Below are 17048 nucleotides of genomic sequence, written 5' to 3'. Positions count from 1 at the left end.
GGATACTCGCAATGTCGTACAAGAAAATACAGAGTCACGCGGGCCTCAACGTCCCGGTCATTGTGCCTCAAGTTGACTCATCCGGTCCTCTTGCAGGCTCCTGTCCATGTCATAATTGTTCCGGGTTTCTTGCAGCTCTCGTCTTTTTGACAATAAAGACGCCGACCTCGACGCCTTTGGTGGGTGCTCCGTCCTGGTACTCTCGGTTGGACACGCCGTCGAGAACGTGCTGTATCAGCGTTGCAGCGCTCATTTCGCCCATTGGGAGTTTCTTCGACTTGTTAAAGTACTTCATGACAATATCTCGCACGCGGGGCTTTTCTTGTTTTATCCACCAATCGTTGGCCCATGCCGACCTTTCCAGTAGCACCTCCTCTTTTGCTGCGTGTATGACTTGGTATGTTGCTTTTCGATCAGGTCGTGCGGTTCGCTCGCTCATTGCTGCGCAAAAGGATCGGACTTGGGATTCAAGATGGTCGTACTGGTCTAGGTAGTTGACTGAGCTCATCTGGCCTATATTTCTTCCTAGTTCAGAGTGAAGTTCGTGCACTACCGTGACGGTACGCAAAAGCGGATCAAGGATAGGTCCAAGATATTGCCTCATAAATGTCTTTGCGCCTGCTTTTGTTGGGTAGATGAAGAGCAGGATGCCATTGTCGCTCGACAGCTCTATTAAGCGGTCGTACAACAAAGACCGGCCCTGAAACGAGAACATCTCTGCAAACTCATTTGTGTTTGTGGGCGGAATATATCTTTCGACAATCGATACGTTGATGCTGCCTGGTGGAACTACTGGCCTCGGCGATGAAGGTAAAAGTTTCGAGTCGAGCTGGTAGTCGGGTATGGCGACAGCACTGTCAAAGACCTTGCTGGTGAAGTAGGAATCTCCTCCGACGGCGGGACCTGGAGTTGACGGCGGGGATTTGGGCAAGTCCAGAAGGGTGTAGCGGCCGGGAAGAGCATGAAAAACATTAATCCATGAAGTATTTGTCGACGAGGCATCATGTATTGAAGCAATTACTTGGCCAAACACATGGCCGGTTGTCGAGGGACAAGGCAGGGCATGCGAAAGGATTCTGACAGAGTCTAGGTCCAGACAGCCGGATTCATGTACTCGGACTACTCAGTACAATGGAGCATGGGAGGCGCGAGGGGATATGCTTACTAATTGTGCGTTTGGCCATTTCGATCCACGCTGCCATGCTCAGCGTGTCGTCAGTTGCGTCGTCGAGTGTGTCGTGCGTGGGCACGATGATCTGGGCCTGGGCAGGAGCTCTTTCCAAGGCGATGATGTTTGGGCTTGGTGACAGGCCGGGGTCGGAATGAGGAGGAGAGCCCAGTCCCGCCGTATGGGTGTTTACAAAGGATCCCCAATTGATCGTCCCCGGGTCCGAGTCCGAAGGAGGCGTGTGAGCGGACACGCGATGTGCCACGGGGGCTCTTGTTGCCTTCGGACTGGTAATGGGGGGGTTAGTAATTCCGTCAGGATGCGTGTGGTTGTGCGGCAGTGGGCTGAGAGCATGGAGAGGATCTTCTGGCTTTGATAGTGGACCGGCACCGAGTGGAGAGCAGGGCAGATGGGGTTGCGCCAGAATACGATCAGGGTGGGGCGCGGCAATGCCCAGCACCTGGAACGAGGGTAGGCGTAAATTATGCCTCTGTTTGATTGCAGTTGGTGGAGGAAGCGAAAGGCTACTGGGAGGCAGGCTCAGAGTCAGATCGACATGTGGTCGATCGTCGGAGCTGGGTGTCGTAAGAGGCTGGGGTATGGCGGAAGGCAGCGGGAAGGGCTGCGGCAGGGAAGCGTCGAGCGACGACGAGACGTCGTTGGGAACCGCTATAGCGGAGCAGGGACCAGCGTCTGCTCCTTCGTCGGGGGTAGCAGGTACAGACGACGGGACGGGGTGAAGAGGGGGATGTTGGGGGGGAAGAGGGTTAGTAGTGTCAGCATGGACAAGTTGAAAGGCATGCGACAGGGGATTGGGGTCCGTCATGGCAAACGACAACTGTGATGTGTTTGCAGGGAAGGTAATGCGACGTACAGTCACGCTATGCTGGGCAAGGCGGGAGAGACAGGCGCACGGAGACGTGGCTAGAAGATCTGGCGGCCAGGAACAAACGCTCTAGCTCTGCGGTGGGGCGGGTAATGAACGGCCGCGTGGGCACAAGTGACAGGACGACGGGGGACAGGCGATCAGCGAGTGAAACAGGCGGCAGTGGCTGGAACCGAGAGGCGCGCACGGCAGCCGGAGTAAGTCGGATTAAGGACGGAGTGGAGTGGAGTGGAGTGGTGGTGGTGGTGGTGATGGTGATGGCGGCGGTGGTAGTGGTAGTAGTGGTAGTAGTCGTGGCCGTGGTTGTCGTCGCTGTGCACCTAGAAGTAGTAATAGTAGTGGGGGTGACGGCGCTGGTAGTGATGATGATGATGGTGGTGGAGGTGGAGGTGGAGGTGGAGGTGGAGCTGATAGTGGTTGTGGTAGTGGTGGCGGCGGCGGCAGCGGTGGTGGCAGCAGCAGGCGGGCCCAAGACGGCCGGCACAGCGATGGGGAGCGCAAACGCGAGCGGGAGTGAATGAGGGAGCGAGTGGGTGGGTAGGTAGGTAGGTGGATAAGTGGGTAGGTGGGTGCGAGTGAATGAGTGAGTGAGCGTGTGTGGTAGCTTACAGTGGGCTCGCGGACTGAATACCCGATGCTCGCTGCAGTTGATGCTGCCTAGTGCGTCTGGAGCGCCCAGGGTCTTTCCCACCAGAGTTCTAGACCTGGGCCACAAGTCATTCCTTCATTCACCCACCCATCCACCCATCCGCCCCCCGCCATCCCTCCCTCCCTCCCTCCCTCCCTCCCTCCGTCACCTTGCCTGGCCTGTGTGGCCTGACGCCCGCCGCCACCAGGCTCCCGGCGAACGACGTTGCATGCGCACTATTCAAGCCGCTCGCCCTTCCAACCGCCAATGGCCACGGCACCACTGGCTGCGCCGAGTAATGTGCTCGGCCACACCAACTATACGAGCCCTCATCGCATCGCATCGCATCCATGCCCGCTGCAGCACTAGTCTGGGCCGCCGCAATCCTTTTCGGGCCTGCTGCTGCCCTGCAGGCCAGGCGTGGCTTGGTCGCTCTGCGTGTGCTGCTGTGCATACTCGCTATCTAGTCCACGACAACGCCGCCCTCAATCTCGCCTACCCTGCTGCCTCCCTGGCCATACCTGAAACCTAGTCTATCTGCTGCTGGCTTGTGCTGAACATGCGCATCTTGCTTACCTGTCCTTCGAGAAGACCGTCGACCCCCACGGCCACGCCCACTCCAGCAGTACTGGCACTGGTACCACTGCATTCCCTCATGCACCGATGCCGCCATACGCCAGGCCCTGTTGGGCAAGGAGCCCATGCGAGTCTAGACGGCCCATCGAGATGCTTCTGCCGCATAGCACCACCTCTCCGACGCCTCTTCCTCTCTCGCTCCTTTTGAACCATATGCACATGTGGTTAAAGTTCCAAATTTACATCCATCCGCCATACAAATGGCTCACCTCGGATGTTGCCCATGCCTGGGGCACTACTGTTCGCTGGCTACCTGGTTAAGCTTCATCACTTTCCGGCCATATTGGAACCGTAGCATTTTGCGGCCAAATGTGCGGCCGATCATTGTGCTGCGCGTCAGCCGCCATGGCACCCGGAGCCCTATCTACCATGGCCACTAAGCGACCGCTACCCTGTACATCGGTCGACAGCGGGCAGAAGACGTTGGCGCAGCCTACCCTTAGCCCATGGAAAAATGCCAGTCATCTGCTGGATCCGTACAAGACGACCGGTACATTTCCACTATGTACATGCGTGAAATATCAGAATACATACACCGCCTCGCCGCCGGCAAAACTCCATTCATCGCCCTCAGTTCCTCGACTCTTCGCCCCACGCCGACTCCACACCTGTCTTCACGCAGAGCCCTAGGTGTCGAACTGACAAAACATCAGTATCGAATCCGTCATCACATGTCCGAATCTCACATACCTGCCACTTCTGCAGACCTCTCTCCCTGGCTGCTCCCTTTGCTGCCCCGCTCGATCGACTTGCCATCTTAGGCTCATGACTCTTCACGTACTCTTGCGCCAAGATGGGACATGCCTTTTTATGCGCTTTGAAGTGTACCTTCTGGCAGTCCTTGTTGCAGTACGAGACGCTATGGCATTTGATGCATTGCTTGAGTGATTCGGGCGCTTTGCCACATTGCGCACACGCCGTTGGTGCTGGCTGAGCAGAAGTCGACGGCGCAGGCTCTGACTGGACGTCGTGTGTTTGTGCCGACGATTGTGCTGGGGCGTTGGGTGCATCTGACGGGTTAGCCGGTGCGTCTTTCGCTGCTGGATCAGAGTCCGCCATCCTGTGCGCCTGTTGGATGGGAAATGTCTGTGGAAAACTGCCTGGCTGTTGCAAAAGTTCCACAATGTCGACGCACGGCTGGCAATGTCGACGCACGGCTGGCAATGTCAAAGTTCGATGATCAGCATTTTGCTTGCAGGGATCTGCTTTAGGCGAGCAGCCTAGACCTGTTCTGTCGTAGCGTCGAAAAGCGACCCCTCGATGACCATATGCCGAGCGTCTGCCAAACTAAACGCGGCTCATGGCACTCGAATCGACGCGTGCGGAGCAATGAGCACGCAGCAACAGGACAAACCCTGCCTCGGTATACAAACAGATCCGAAAGGCTCCAGGAACCCCCAGCAAGCTGGCTCCGACTGATTGCACCGGCTCCGACTCGACTTCCTCAGTACCACAGGGCCGGCTCTTTACTACATCGTGACATCGTATCCTACACTCAATCACCAATGTGCACGGCCAGCGATTCAACTCCCATGGAGATGCATGCCAACAGAAACACCTGCCGAGGTATGACAAGAGGAGCCCGCTGTGGCTGTGCATATCCGTTTCCGAGAATCCGGCCTCATCTTCGGCACCCGCTCGTTGAGAGGTAGCGTTGGCGGATGTATGGGCGCTCAGCGTCGCTGCCCAAGCAGCACTTAGCGATATGACCGCGATCCCTAGACCCACGTTTGACAGTACGCGGTCCGGCTCGGACGAGGCAGAGATGCTCGTGATGCACCTTGTCTCCTTCCACGTGTGCCGAACACCCGTCCGTTCCGATTATCGTGATTGTACACAAGCTCAAAACACCAGGCAAGATACATGCTACAGCGAGTCATCACTAGAGCAGCAAAAGCTCTCAGAAAATCGGGTTTGCATGTATTTCAACCAGTCCTTCCTGCGAAACAGGCGTGTAGACAAGGGCGGTCTACCTCGATCGGCCCGTCACCCCTACTCCATGTCCTGCTAACAGAGAACAGTATATATGTGTTATGTCACAGTCAGCATGCCGATGGTTTGAGAGCTAGGATAAGCCCTCCACTTCCCAGAACAGTTCATGGTCATAACCCTCTGTCAGCGGCCCGGTCCAGCCATTTGCAACAACTGTTTCTTTGGCCTTGCTTTGGTGATGCGTCAGCAACCGAACGACAGATCACGAAACTGCACCGAGCGTATGGGACGTGCAGGCATGCGACTTGGAGGCTCAGTAAGAACCTGCAAGTCTAACAATTAGATGCAACTGCCTAAGCATGACGGTGCAACCCTACCCAGCTACAGTCTGACATCGAGGCGCCTTGTTAGCGTCAGACCACATGGCTCCAAGTGTCCGCCTGCATAAACCAACAAAGACTACTAAGACGATACCATCAAGCCAAGCCATATGCCACGCGATCTCGTTTTTGGCGTTGCGTATTTCTGTCCACAGCAAAGTGGAGATGGGCATCGGAGAATTGCAGTCCCGTCCTAGTAACGAATAGCATACATGGTGCCTTATGTTCAGCAGACGGCCAGTTAGAAATCAAGGCTCGATTGATGTCTTTCGTGCGACTGCTCAGAATACTGCACGCTCGGTCGTTGGCAGAACGCTCAAGATTCATTGGCCCCAACAAGCAATCAAACTATACCGATACTCCCTGCCAGGCACTGGAGAACAACCATACAAATGGCACGACGTAGCGAGGGATGAACAGCAGCCTCTCCTAAAAGAAAACGTGGCGCGACAGTTACAAGCCGTGTTCCGCCGATCTACATACAAGGGAGCAAAGCCAGCAAAGCGCGTAGCCACAACAAGACGGACCGCAAAGACGGACCCGGCAAAAAAGACGAGTCCACGTGTAACGCTGTAGACGCATTCTATGGCGATGCATTTATCCAAAACGCGATAGGTGCAGCCTGGATTCGCTCCGAGAGGCAGACGACACTCGATCGATTCATGCACCAGCAGCCAACACTCAACGAGCACTTAGTGCATGTGCGGCCAAGAAGTAAGACGGACATGGGGGGTAGCTTGGTGCGGAGAGGGGGGGCCAGGGCATGCGTGGAGGGATGCTCATATGCCATAGCGTGTTTGCCTACTGTATACAACTAGGCAAGTACCGTCTGCCCACCAACAGGGATAACCGTAGTTTTGGATCCTCTAAAAACCAGTCGACCCGGAGAGAAAGTAAATGACAGGGAGGATGGCTGTTTGGGAGCCTTGTAACACACCCGCGTCTCTCTTTTCCGTCGGATCCTCGCTGGTGTTTTTGGCCCGACAATGGCCAGGTATGTATGCAGGGCGGGTTTATCGGGTTGTTGGTTGATTGGCCATGGGTCGTCAGGCCCTGTGAGTTGTTGTTTCCGAGTCACAATCATGGGGAAACTTTTGCCCGGCTCAGATAAGATCAATCTGAAAGGTCGTGTGTCGGCCTTGACTGCCGATAATACCTAAAGTGACCAGGTGTTTTGAAACTGTGGGGGCGTTTGTTCTAAGCTCACGCCCTTTTTTCTTCTCTCTACCCAATCGCATCATGGCGGGCGGGGTCTTGGCTGGGACGGGTCTCGGTGATTTATATATTTGTGTCCCCCCCCCCTCCCCCAACAATCTAAAACAAAAATAGTTCATTTATCCAGTACTAGTCCTTTAGATCGGAATTGCTGCTGACTTGTGGGTTTTTTGTGCGTCCCTATCCCGCCTTCTTATCGCATGATAACTCTTTTTTTTCTTAGTCTTTCTGTATCTGTGTCTGTATGTGTACTTACACAACTAGCATAGCCCTTTTTTTTTCTTAGGCTAGCTAGTGGGGGGTTACTCACTGTACATATTTGCCCATTCGGTCCGTTTAGTGTACATGCAAAAAGGTGCCATTATTTTCCATCGTCTCGAGTGACCTACCTCTCTCTCTCCCTTATGACTGGGGCAAAAAAAAGGTTCCGAAGCAGCACCGCTTCGATGCTAGTAGCTTCGCGACATGCAGCCGGATTGGGAATCGTGGCTGTACTTGTGTGTGAAGAAAAAGAAAAGATTCTAGGGAAGTGGAGAGAGTCAAGAAGGTTAGTAGAGATGGGGATTTGGGAAGATGAGGAATCGCATGGCTGATGCTTGATGTACTCGGGGTGAAAGGATATTCTCTTTACGGATTCTATGCCTCCCCCCCCCCATTTTTCTCTCTTCCCCTTTCTGGGCTTACTCATCGGGAATGACAGCAAGATGCGTGCGTAGTGGCTTGGAGATGAGCGGTGTACAGAATAGCTTCTTTGGTGCATGTTGTAGCCATGCGCATCTTTTTGAGCCAGTCAGATTGCATCTCATCTCATCTCATCTCAGCTCTGGAAATAGGATCGCGGTAACGAAGATTCAAAGGCTTGGGGGAGAAAATATATGGTGATATGACCTATACAGCGATGTAGAGGTGTAGTTATTGAGTAGCTGTAGGAGATTGGTTGGGAAAGTATGGTGTATGGCGATGTGGCGTAGGTATGTATGTACAGCGGTGCTGCGGGCTGTCGATACAGCTTAAGGGGGGGGGAAAGAAATGGCATATAACGTGTATCGGGCTGGTATCTGTTCGTTTGTGTATATTGGTTTAAACTAGCGTTTGGATGTAAACACGTCACCAACATGCATCCATGCATCTCTCTATCTAATACTAAACCGAACCTTTTGCATCGCCATCGCCACGCTACCCATCTTTTCCCTCGCGGTAGCCTTGAAACCCGCTTCGCACACACATTCTCTTACCAAACAACCACATGGATAAATACTAGTCTTACGCTCCCACCCGCACACGCATATACAGGCACAGTCATGGATACAGCTACGGGCACAAGTGTGAGACCGAATTCCCCGAGTATCACCCCTGCCCGCCACCACGAATATGCCGACAAACAGTGATGATGATGATAATGATGATGATGATGACGGCGAGAATCTCACGTATTTGAATTACTAAAACCGCAATTGGAAAAAAAAACCCTGTTTCGGTTTTTGTGTGTAGTAGTCTCTTATACGACAGCAATTTCTTTTATATATTTAGGGGAAAAAAAGGAAAAAAAAAGAATTTCTTTCTTCATGGCTTTTTTTCTTCGAGCGAGACAAAGGGGTAGTAGAAGTAGTGGTAGTAGTAGTAGTAGTAGTAGTAGTAGTAGTAGCAAGACCAACAGTGGGAAGACCAGATCGAATCATTCATCATGATAACTATAATGACAACATAGTACAGAGTAACGTTTTTTCCTCGTGCCGAGAACCCCTTTTATATCGACGCCTCGTCTTCCTCCTTCTCCCTCTCCTTCTCCCTATTATGTCCTGCATATGTATAGCACGGCATGGCATGGCACGTGATATGATGTGATGTGATGTGATATCCAAGCTGTGCTGATGAGGCGACTACAAGACTAAGACTGAGATTGCGACTAACAGTGAGACCGAGGATGTGTTTCTATTTGAAGATCCCGAGAGGTAGAATACAATATGTAGTTGTAGAGACATGGTATTTTGATGTAGTATAGTGTGGTGTTCATCTACGTCTCAGTCTTTATTCTCCTCCTCCTCCTGGTCTTGCTGTCTTGTTATCATCGCCCTCATCCTCGTCCTCGTCCTACCCTTGTTCTTTTTCGCTTTCGCTCTCCTAGAACCTGTAGATTCGTCTTCCTGCTTAGCGGGAGTAGGGGATAGAGTGGGGAGGAGGATGCATATGTTTTTAGTGCATATGGATGTGTGTGTGTGTGTGTGTGTGTGTATGAGAGATAGATAGGACGTTAGCGTAAAAACAAGTAAATGACTGAATACCAGTTTTCACTTTCGATTGTGATGCATGCCGAGTTGTATGTAAATGGCGAATCATAAAAAAGCCGAATAAGGCACTTCTCATCCGCACATAAGGTGCTAGAAAATACGTATATTAGCAGGATCATGAATCAAGGTACAAGGTGCAAAACCAGAATTACTCTGTAGTGCCATTCAATCAATGACAGGTTTCATACAGCTCACCCAAATCCAGTCTCATGGACGTACTCACTCTGCTCGACCTGCGCACATGTTTCCGAGCGAGCTCGCTGCTTTGTATTAGCCAAAACGCCCACACACTGAATGACATCCAAACCAAAAAGAAAGCACGAGAAATTTCATCAAAACCACAAGGGAAATTTTAGAAAAAAACTCACGTATCCCCAATAACCCTTCGCATGACCAAACTATCCACCCACTCGCCTTTAACCATTGCCTTTTCCTTGGTCAAACTATGCCTTTCGAAGCCCAGCCGCTCAGCGAGTTTCCAGCACGCCTTGTTGCGCGGATCACACTCGATTTCCATTTCCACCTTGCCGTGGTCCTGCAGCCGGTCTTTGATCGCACTTATAAACGCCGTCATGGCCTCGGTGGCAAAGCCCTGGCCCTGAACGGAGGGCAAAAAAGAGAACCAAAGATCCGCATGGGTAACAGGCTTGATGCTTTGTTCGCCGGGCAGCTTATCCGAGTTTGCCTGGGAAGTCTTTGCGCCTACGCGGCCGATGAATTTGCCCGTGAGGTCCTCGACGGCGAGCTCGTAGATGGTGCGCGGCACGTCGTTGTGGTTGCGGATGTTTTCGAGGACCAGCTGGCGGGCTTGCTGGCGGGTGCGTGGCGGCCACTCCTGGTAGCGGGCGTTGCGCTCGTTGCCTTCGAGCTCAAAGTAGCCGGCTTCGTCCTGCAGGACGAATTCACGGAGGAGTAGGCGCGGCGTGTGGATGGCGCCGAAGCGCTCGCCCTTGAGGTTTGCGCGGGCAATGGCGGCGAGCTCGTCTTTGGTGAAGGCACCAGAGGTGAGCAGGATCTTTTGGATCACGTTGCCTTTGGCGACGAGGTAGTCGATGATGTTTGTCGTGTTGGCGGCGAGCTCGAGCTTCACAAGGGCGTACTCGTCTCGCAGCTCCGTGTTGGTGCGGAGCGTGTCTCGCAGGCCGAGGTGGTTGCGCGTTTGGACGGCGCCGTCGACGCAGACGTAGATGTTGTGGCGTACGGATTCATTTGGAATCTTGAAGGCATGGCGGTCGACGACGCCGAGCTCGCCCAGGTAGTCGAACTTGCCGTTCGTGATGAAGGCGTCAATGGCAGACTGGAGGTTATCGCGGGTCACAATGACATCAATGTCGATGATGGGCTTCGCAGCCAGTCCTGGCACTGATGTACTACCCACGTGCTCGATGGAGAGGTACTCGACGTCCCGCAGGTAGCTCTCCAGCTCGGGCTTGATCTTCTCAAACTGCTTTGGCCACTCCGGATTGTACTGCTCGACGACGGGAGACATGTTTTTGACGGACAGAGAGCGATGGTGCGGCTGAGGAGGGGCGAGGCTCTAGATGTGTGGTGGTAAGGCAGCACAAGCAGGTGAATGCCCCCGGCTAACCCCGTCATTGGCTAAACATGTACAAGGCAGCACCAGGCAACCCGGAAGCGCCCGAGATACAAAAGGCATGGGTAGCGGTGAATAATAGCATGTAGCAAAAGAAAAAGGGCGGCAAGGCAGTGTTGAGGTCATCCACGCAGCCAACGAGGGCCGGTTTGCAAGGCGTCTCGATGCACGTCGGAGATAGCGGCAAGAGATCCGAACCACTTGATTTAGATTGCGCTCCATTTCTGTGCAACTTTTCCCCCTCTAACGCTAATCGTATTCTTCTATCTTGATAACTGGAATGGGAGTGTACTGCGGGGACGCGCCCCAGCCCAACAGAGAAAACGGAGTGTACGAAGCCCCGCCAACGCTGCCCTGCTGCCTGAAGTGGTAAATGCAACGGGCCATGAGAATGCTGAGCACAACCAGCAGGACCAGCGGGAAAAACATCACGTTGCCCTCGCCATTGGCCGACAAAAAAGACACTAGCTTGCCAGCCACGAGATTCTGCGTCCTTGCCCATGTGCCGAATTGACCGTACTCGTCCCATTCGTTGGGGTCGAAGGCGGTGCGCATCATGGCCAGCTTGCCGCACTTCATCCTGAGTGGCTGGACGCTGTTCTTCTCGTCGACCACCTGCACGTCGGCAATGGAGAGGGCGGGTTTGCTGCCCTCTTTGGGGTCCGTCTCTTGGTGGGCGGGGTCTTCGCGCAGCAGCATCTGTACGACCTTTTGGCCCATGGTGAAGGGCGTGGGCTCCTCACCCCAGGCCAGGCCAGTCACGTTAAAGTGCAGCCATAGGCCTTCGTCTGTTTCGCCGCGGAAGAAGGTGTGTTCATACTGCAGCGGAAACTTGATTCTCTCTGGCTGGTCAAGGCTGGAGCTCTTCACTTGGTCTTTGCCGAGGTCTGATGGGACTTGCAGGGCATTGATGCGAAGAGGCATCGGGTCGAGAGGAAAGACGCGTTGTTCGTTGAGAAGCAGTGCAGATGCAGATTCGTCAATGCTAAACATGAGCATCTGTATGTTGGCGTTAGTCAGCGGAGTCCCTGGAGCACTGTCGTTGGACACGCTCACCAAGGAGTTGTCAGGAGGGGGGTGCGTCCATTGCACCTCATGGGGGCTTCTGAGCACGCCAAACGGGCAGCCGACGCATTCAAACTTCACGGCATAAGTCTTGTTCTTCTGGACTACAGTGATTAGTGGCGCCACGTCCTTGACAGGCGGGGCCTCGATGTTCTCGACCCGGTGTTCCTGGCCCGACGAGGGCGAAGACGCGGCGGCCACGACAGCGGCCGCGAGACTGGAGAGAGTGAGGAAGCGCATGACTACATGGAACAAGGAAAAGTAACGAGCGTGAGGACTGGAGTTTGGAGGGTAAGAGAGGCTGGAGAGCGAGCGTGTGGCGCGCAGTAAGTTTATTTAAGGAGAGATCGCCAAACCATGGCGGATGACGCGTGTGCCTGTCCTCGGGGCGCTAGCGCAGGGACCGTCAACGTGGGGAGTGGCACATCTAGGCCTTTTGCCAGCATCCCCGGGCTGCGGTGGGCATAGTTATTCAACAGGATTCATCGCAAACCGCTCTGGCTGAGACATGTCTCTCTGCCATTCCAATAAGCATCCCGTGCCGCATGCCACTGAGGCGTGGTGTGGTGTGGGCATGGAGAAAAGAGGTGCCACCATGTCCTGGTCTCGGTCGACTGGCACCCAGTCAGTACAGTAATACTTGTAACATGTTGCCGCGAGCTGCCGGATCCATCTCCTCACTGCGCTCGCTGTTTCGTATTCTTCTCGAACCACCCGATAGTTCGCCCTGCCGTCCGTGCCTAGACGCCCCACGCCATGTCGCCTTACGTCTCAAACACAATAGAGTTGGGCAAAAAGAGTCACTCACCGACAACCATCCAGCTGCACAACCAGGTCATAACCGTGTTTAATTTCGGTCTTATCGTTTATCATCCAACCCCTCGTGTGAGATAACAGCCCGTTCCTCTGGCCTTGACCATGCATGCCAAAACCAAACCGCAACGCAGCTTGGGAGTCGTGCGCCCGCTGCCACGGCTGCCCCGGCGCGGAAGCCTGTTGTCGCAGCACCGCCCAAGAAGCGCAAGACTGCCACGGCCAACCCCATGGTCAAACCCAAAAAGGCGCAGCCAACCCCCGCCGTCCGTCTTCAGCGCACCGCCACAGACACGACGTCCAAGCCAAAGGGCAAGTCTACCGCGCCGCCTGCCTCCAAGATCAAGTCGGCCGAGATTGTCCACTCGTCCGACGAGTCCGACGGCGAAGTCGCGAGCTCGCCCGCACGCCAGTCGCCTCCGCCCGAGCGCAGTCAACACCATGACCACGACGAGGACGACGCCGAGGGCGAGTCGGATGACGATGGCGGTCTTGAGATTGAAGTGCCCGATGCACGCCCACCACGGCGCAACAAGGGCGCATTGGCAGCTCTGGGGCTAGGCCAGAATCTCGGCGCAGGCTATCTGCGCTCGCCGTCCAACGGCCCTATATCTCTCGCCAGTGCCGCCAACAGCGACGTCGAGGGCTCGCCAAACCCCCACAACCGCAACCGCAACACGCAAGATGAGATTGACTTTGGCGACCTCGGGGGCGACGACGCAGAAGGCGAGGATGACGATGACGAAGACGACGATGATGACGACAACGAATACAACGACCGAGACATTGAGCCCATGGACATTGGCCCGCCCGCACAGCAAGACCGCAAATCCAGCGTGGCGGCCGAGATGCCTGCAGACGACGATGAGGACGATTTGGAAGAACTGATGAGAAGGGGACTCGAGGGCGGAGACAGCAGCGAAGAAAGCGAAGAGGAGTGAAAGTGCCCTCGACCTTTCAAACTATCCATGTGCAACACCCTGCGGATGCTGTTCACCAAGCCAGGCCACCCCGTTGAACCCTATTGTGGGTTCGGGACATGCCTTGTACCCGCGGTTATTCCACCTCGTTTTCACGCTGCGAAACGGGACGCACGCTGCACCAAGGTCTGTGCAGACAACGTTAGGAACCACGCTGTGACTTGAGCAGCATAGGACAGTGAGCAACAGTGCAGAATGTCGAGAAGAGTGCCATGCAATGCACATGCATGGCCAGTCGGGGGGGGGGGAGTGAGGCTTGTACAGACGGAAGGCTGTGCACTCGGAAATTGCAGCATAAGTCGTATCCTTGCTCCGCAGGCTATTGAATCGGTGGCGCGGCGTGTGGACGGCGCTGCCGGGGCCTGTCCGGTGCTCTGGCGACGAGGCATAGCGGTAGTCTGACTCGTCGCCTCGCTTTTCCTTTTCCTTGCTCAGGAAGTGCCTGAAGTCGTAGGGGTTGTCGGGGTCCGGGTCGCCCCCGTCGGCGGCGGCGGCCTCGCCAAACAGGTCGTCGTCGTCGTCGTCGTCCTTGTCCTGCTTCTCGTGCTTGAGCTTCTTGGGATAGATCTTGGCGTGCTGCGACGACATGTCCTTGCCGTTCCTCGTGGCCAGGTTGAACGTGTAGCTGCTCGACAGCGGCTCCAGCGTCGCCTGCTGGGTCGCGGGGTCGAAGATGAGCACATACGACTTTTTCGGCTGCGTCTTCTGGCCGGTGAATGTGAAGACGTCGTGGTCGCCGTCCTCATTCGAGTCGTCGATGCGCAGGCTGCAGGCGCCGGCTGCAGAGGGTGCCTGCAGCGTGGCAGAGCGGCTCTCGGCCGTCTGCGTGGGCTTGTGGTTGTCTGGGCAGTGCATCAGCAGGGCGGGCAGCCATGCATGTGCCGTGTTGGTGTGGAGGGCTCACATTTCACGCTGCTGTACTCGGCGGCAGCAGCATCGTCAGTGTTCCGGATGCGGTCGCTGAGGTGGAGGCTGAAATGGGCCTTCTTGTGCGGCTCGATGCGACCTTCGACTGCGGGAGACGCCATTCGCGTGCTGGCCGCGGTGTGGCGGCGCGTGTGCTGGTGGGGGCAAGGGAGAGGCAGATTGCGTGCTGGGTTCGGGCGCGTCGTGTCGTCTGCATGTATGCTGGATGGTGGCAGTGGCAGTGGCAGTGGCAGCAAGAATAGTCCAGCCGGCCTTCTGGAAGGAGACGCTCCGCTTGCCGTCGTCCCGCCGCTAGCCAGGAACCCGCCGAGCTCTCCACCCAGGCTAATTTAAGCCCGCTGAAACCCCCGCCGGACCCTCTCCACGCTCCAGTCCCTCTACCACTACCAAGCTACTACACAAACGATGGCGCCGGCGAGGAGCCATGGCCGATTCGGCATGGCCACTCCAGCAGCCAGATGGCACAGGTTGGTGTGGCCGACATGGCCCCATACCGTGCGCGGCGAGCAGGGCAATTTACCAGAGTATTGAAAAAAAAACGTACAAGCAAGATACAGCGTCACAGTATACATTTGCCGGCCTGCAGAGTGACATTGCTGGTGCATCTCATCCCCGAAGCGACGACTATTGCCGGCTTCGAGCATGGGCTACTGCTTTTTTCCAGTCGGCTATGCTTGGGCGGATATGTAAAGGAGCGATGCATTATCACTCAAGGATACAAACTGGTTGACTGATGGTTGAATGCAACTCCTGCTTGGAATCCAAAGTGCCCGGGAGTGGGTATAAATACACGGTATCCATCATGACACGCAGTATCTTGTAATCGAGAGAAGAAAAACAAAGTGCCCAATTGTGTTGCATCTTCGTCGTGGCACTGTCGTATACGGTATAGGGTATACGATGCGTTTCTTCCTCCAAACGCTTGTTGCACTTGCAACCTCGGTCAGCGCTACCGGCATTGCAGTCATTCTCAACAATTCCCCGAGGCCAATCTATGTGTGGTCGGTTGGCGCTTCCATCGGGCCTCGCCGCGACATCAAGGCTGGTTAGTGCACGCTGGAACAGTGGCCGTGTTGTGACTAACGGCGGCGATAGGCGGCATCTACTGGGAAGAGATGCGCCGCGACGACATGACCGGGGGGGTTGCCATCAAAGTGACAAAGAGCGCCGACGGCCTCTACTCTGGCGCCCCTCAGCAGGTCTTTGCGTACAATCTGGACGGCGCCACCGTTTGGTACGATTTGAGCACTGTGTTTGGCGAGCCGTTTGCCGGGTATCGGCTCGAGGTTGTCGGTGACCATGGAGGGACCATTCTGTGGCCCAATGGAACGCATCCGGGGGGATCCCAAGTCAAGACGGCCCCCAGCGAGGGAAACGTGTTTTTCTCAATCGATCCCCGGGCATGAGGAACCGGGAACCAAGGTCGGGCACACTGGGAGGTGCAGTCGAATTGCTAGTGACTGGGCGGCTTGATCGCGATCCGTCTGCATGCACGCACACACTGGAGCTTTTGTAGTCTAAGTAGTATTACAAATGGCTTGATGCTGGTCTCACGCACCTCATCTTCCAGCAGCCTTGTCTTGTCATGGAGGCGTGCAACGGCGAAATTGTGACAGGTTGGCCGGCAGATCCCTCCTCAACTTGGGTTAACGGCCGGCACAACACGTTTCCTTGGACAAGCCTTTGCAGGCCGGGTACCCACCCAGAGACCCAGCAGGGTGGTGAAGGGCCATGCACAACGCTTCTAGTCGGCGAGGGCGGGTGGTGGAGGATGCGACTTGGAATCGTGGGGTGATGCATGTCCTGGTGGTGGTGGTGAATTGGGGCTGGCCTGTGCACTGCCACTTGAGGCCTGCATGCCAATACGTATGTATGTATGTATGTATGAATGATGTATGTATGTCATGTAGTACATTTATTGCTTCTCTTTTTTTGGATGCATTATTGTCCGACCAGCTGCTTCTGCAACAGGCACAAGGCACGGGATTGCATGGCAATAAAGACTATGTATGCATTCGTCGGGGTGGCTGTTCCGGCCATGCCCCGCGCCACAGCGGGTTAGTAGCCATAGCATGCTTAGCACCGCCATAGCAGCCATCACTATGCTCTGCACAACTGGCTTCTGCATCCCTCGACAGCCATCACCACTGCATTCCCCAAGGATGCATGTGTCGCCTCGGGCTGCAGGCAGCCTACAGCACATACGGCCACATGCTATCTCCAGGCCGCGCTTCTCTGGCCTGTCTTGGTATGCCTGTCACACTGCATGCTGCTACTGCGCGATAGCAAACGCAGGCCATCTCGCGCCATGAGCACCGGCCGGCTGACGCAGCATGCCACCTCGCCCTCACACTCGCTCGCTGCCCCCCCTTCCAGCCTCTGCTCTCCACCCCGGAAATTATCCAACACCCGACCCAGCGCATGCCCACCCACGGCCATGGACATGCTTGATTAGCCACCGCCATCTATTCCATGCGCGTATTGGCCCTGCGCCTGCGGAAGACGGCAGCCTGCCTGTGCCGGCTCTCTCCCTCGT

At 55.3% G+C, this 17048-nt stretch overlaps 7 protein-coding genes across 7 annotated transcripts; 2 read left to right on the top strand and 5 right to left on the bottom strand.

Moving 5' to 3' along the window:
• Positions 1-109: 109 nt before the first annotated feature.
• Positions 110-2398, bottom strand: SETTUDRAFT_184257 (uncharacterized protein; the record flags this gene model as incomplete). Its single annotated transcript, XM_008026244.1, has 2 exons — positions 1166-2398; positions 110-1119 (listed from the first exon to the last, which is right to left on the bottom strand). Exons 1-2 carry the CDS (start codon positions 1992-1994, stop codon positions 110-112), a joined length of 1839 nt encoding a protein of 612 aa, XP_008024435.1. The 5' UTR covers positions 1995-2398.
• Positions 2399-3458: 1060 nt separating this feature from the next.
• On the bottom strand, positions 3459-4385 carry SETTUDRAFT_47069 (uncharacterized protein). Its single transcript, XM_008026196.1, has 2 exons — positions 4009-4385; positions 3459-3956 (listed from the first exon to the last, which is right to left on the bottom strand). The coding sequence occupies exons 1-2, from the start codon at positions 4375-4377 to the stop codon at positions 3945-3947; spliced, it is 381 nt and encodes a 126-aa protein (XP_008024387.1). The 5' UTR covers positions 4378-4385; the 3' UTR covers positions 3459-3944.
• Positions 4386-9043: 4658 nt separating this feature from the next.
• SETTUDRAFT_168715 (uncharacterized protein) lies at positions 9044-10653 on the bottom strand. The gene has a single exon (XM_008026243.1). The coding sequence runs from the start codon at positions 10620-10622 to the stop codon at positions 9498-9500; it is 1125 nt and encodes a 374-aa protein (XP_008024434.1). The 5' UTR covers positions 10623-10653; the 3' UTR covers positions 9044-9497.
• A 323-nt stretch (positions 10654-10976) lies between these two features.
• SETTUDRAFT_160820 (uncharacterized protein) lies at positions 10977-12032 on the bottom strand (the record flags this gene model as incomplete). The annotated part of the gene is made up of 2 exons (XM_008026242.1): positions 10977-11726; positions 11784-12032. The coding sequence occupies 2 exons, from the start codon at positions 12030-12032 to the stop codon at positions 10977-10979; spliced, it is 999 nt and encodes a 332-aa protein (XP_008024433.1).
• Positions 12033-12548: 516 nt separating this feature from the next.
• On the top strand, positions 12549-13546 carry SETTUDRAFT_27845 (uncharacterized protein; the record flags this gene model as incomplete). The annotated part of the gene is made up of 2 exons (XM_008026163.1): positions 12549-12677; positions 12740-13546. The coding sequence occupies 2 exons, from the start codon at positions 12549-12551 to the stop codon at positions 13544-13546; spliced, it is 936 nt and encodes a 311-aa protein (XP_008024354.1).
• A 115-nt stretch (positions 13547-13661) lies between these two features.
• Positions 13662-14613, bottom strand: SETTUDRAFT_27844 (uncharacterized protein; the record flags this gene model as incomplete). The annotated part of the gene is made up of 3 exons (XM_008026162.1): positions 13662-13713; positions 13848-14427; positions 14490-14613. 3 exons carry the CDS (start codon positions 14611-14613, stop codon positions 13662-13664), a joined length of 756 nt encoding a protein of 251 aa, XP_008024353.1.
• A 799-nt stretch (positions 14614-15412) lies between these two features.
• SETTUDRAFT_160819 (uncharacterized protein) lies at positions 15413-15918 on the top strand (the record flags this gene model as incomplete). Its single annotated transcript, XM_008026241.1, has 2 exons — positions 15413-15557; positions 15608-15918. 2 exons carry the CDS (start codon positions 15413-15415, stop codon positions 15916-15918), a joined length of 456 nt encoding a protein of 151 aa, XP_008024432.1.
• Between the last annotated feature and the right edge of the window lie 1130 nt (positions 15919-17048).

This window comes from Exserohilum turcica, assembly GCF_000359705.1.
Source record: "Exserohilum turcica Et28A unplaced genomic scaffold SETTUscaffold_17, whole genome shotgun sequence".
NCBI lineage: Eukaryota > Fungi > Ascomycota > Dothideomycetes > Pleosporales > Pleosporaceae > Exserohilum > Exserohilum turcicum.
This window is presented reverse-complemented; position numbering and strand designations above follow the sequence as displayed.

What these genes read in the sequence shown, in the direction of transcription:
- SETTUDRAFT_47069 (XM_008026196.1), bottom strand. Translation starts at nt 4,377, where the DNA reads ATGGCGGACTCTGATCCAGCAGCGAAAGACGCACCGGCTAACCCGTCA.
- SETTUDRAFT_168715 (XM_008026243.1), bottom strand. Translation starts at nt 10,622, where the DNA reads ATGTCTCCCGTCGTCGAGCAGTACAATCCGGAGTGGCCAAAGCAGTTT.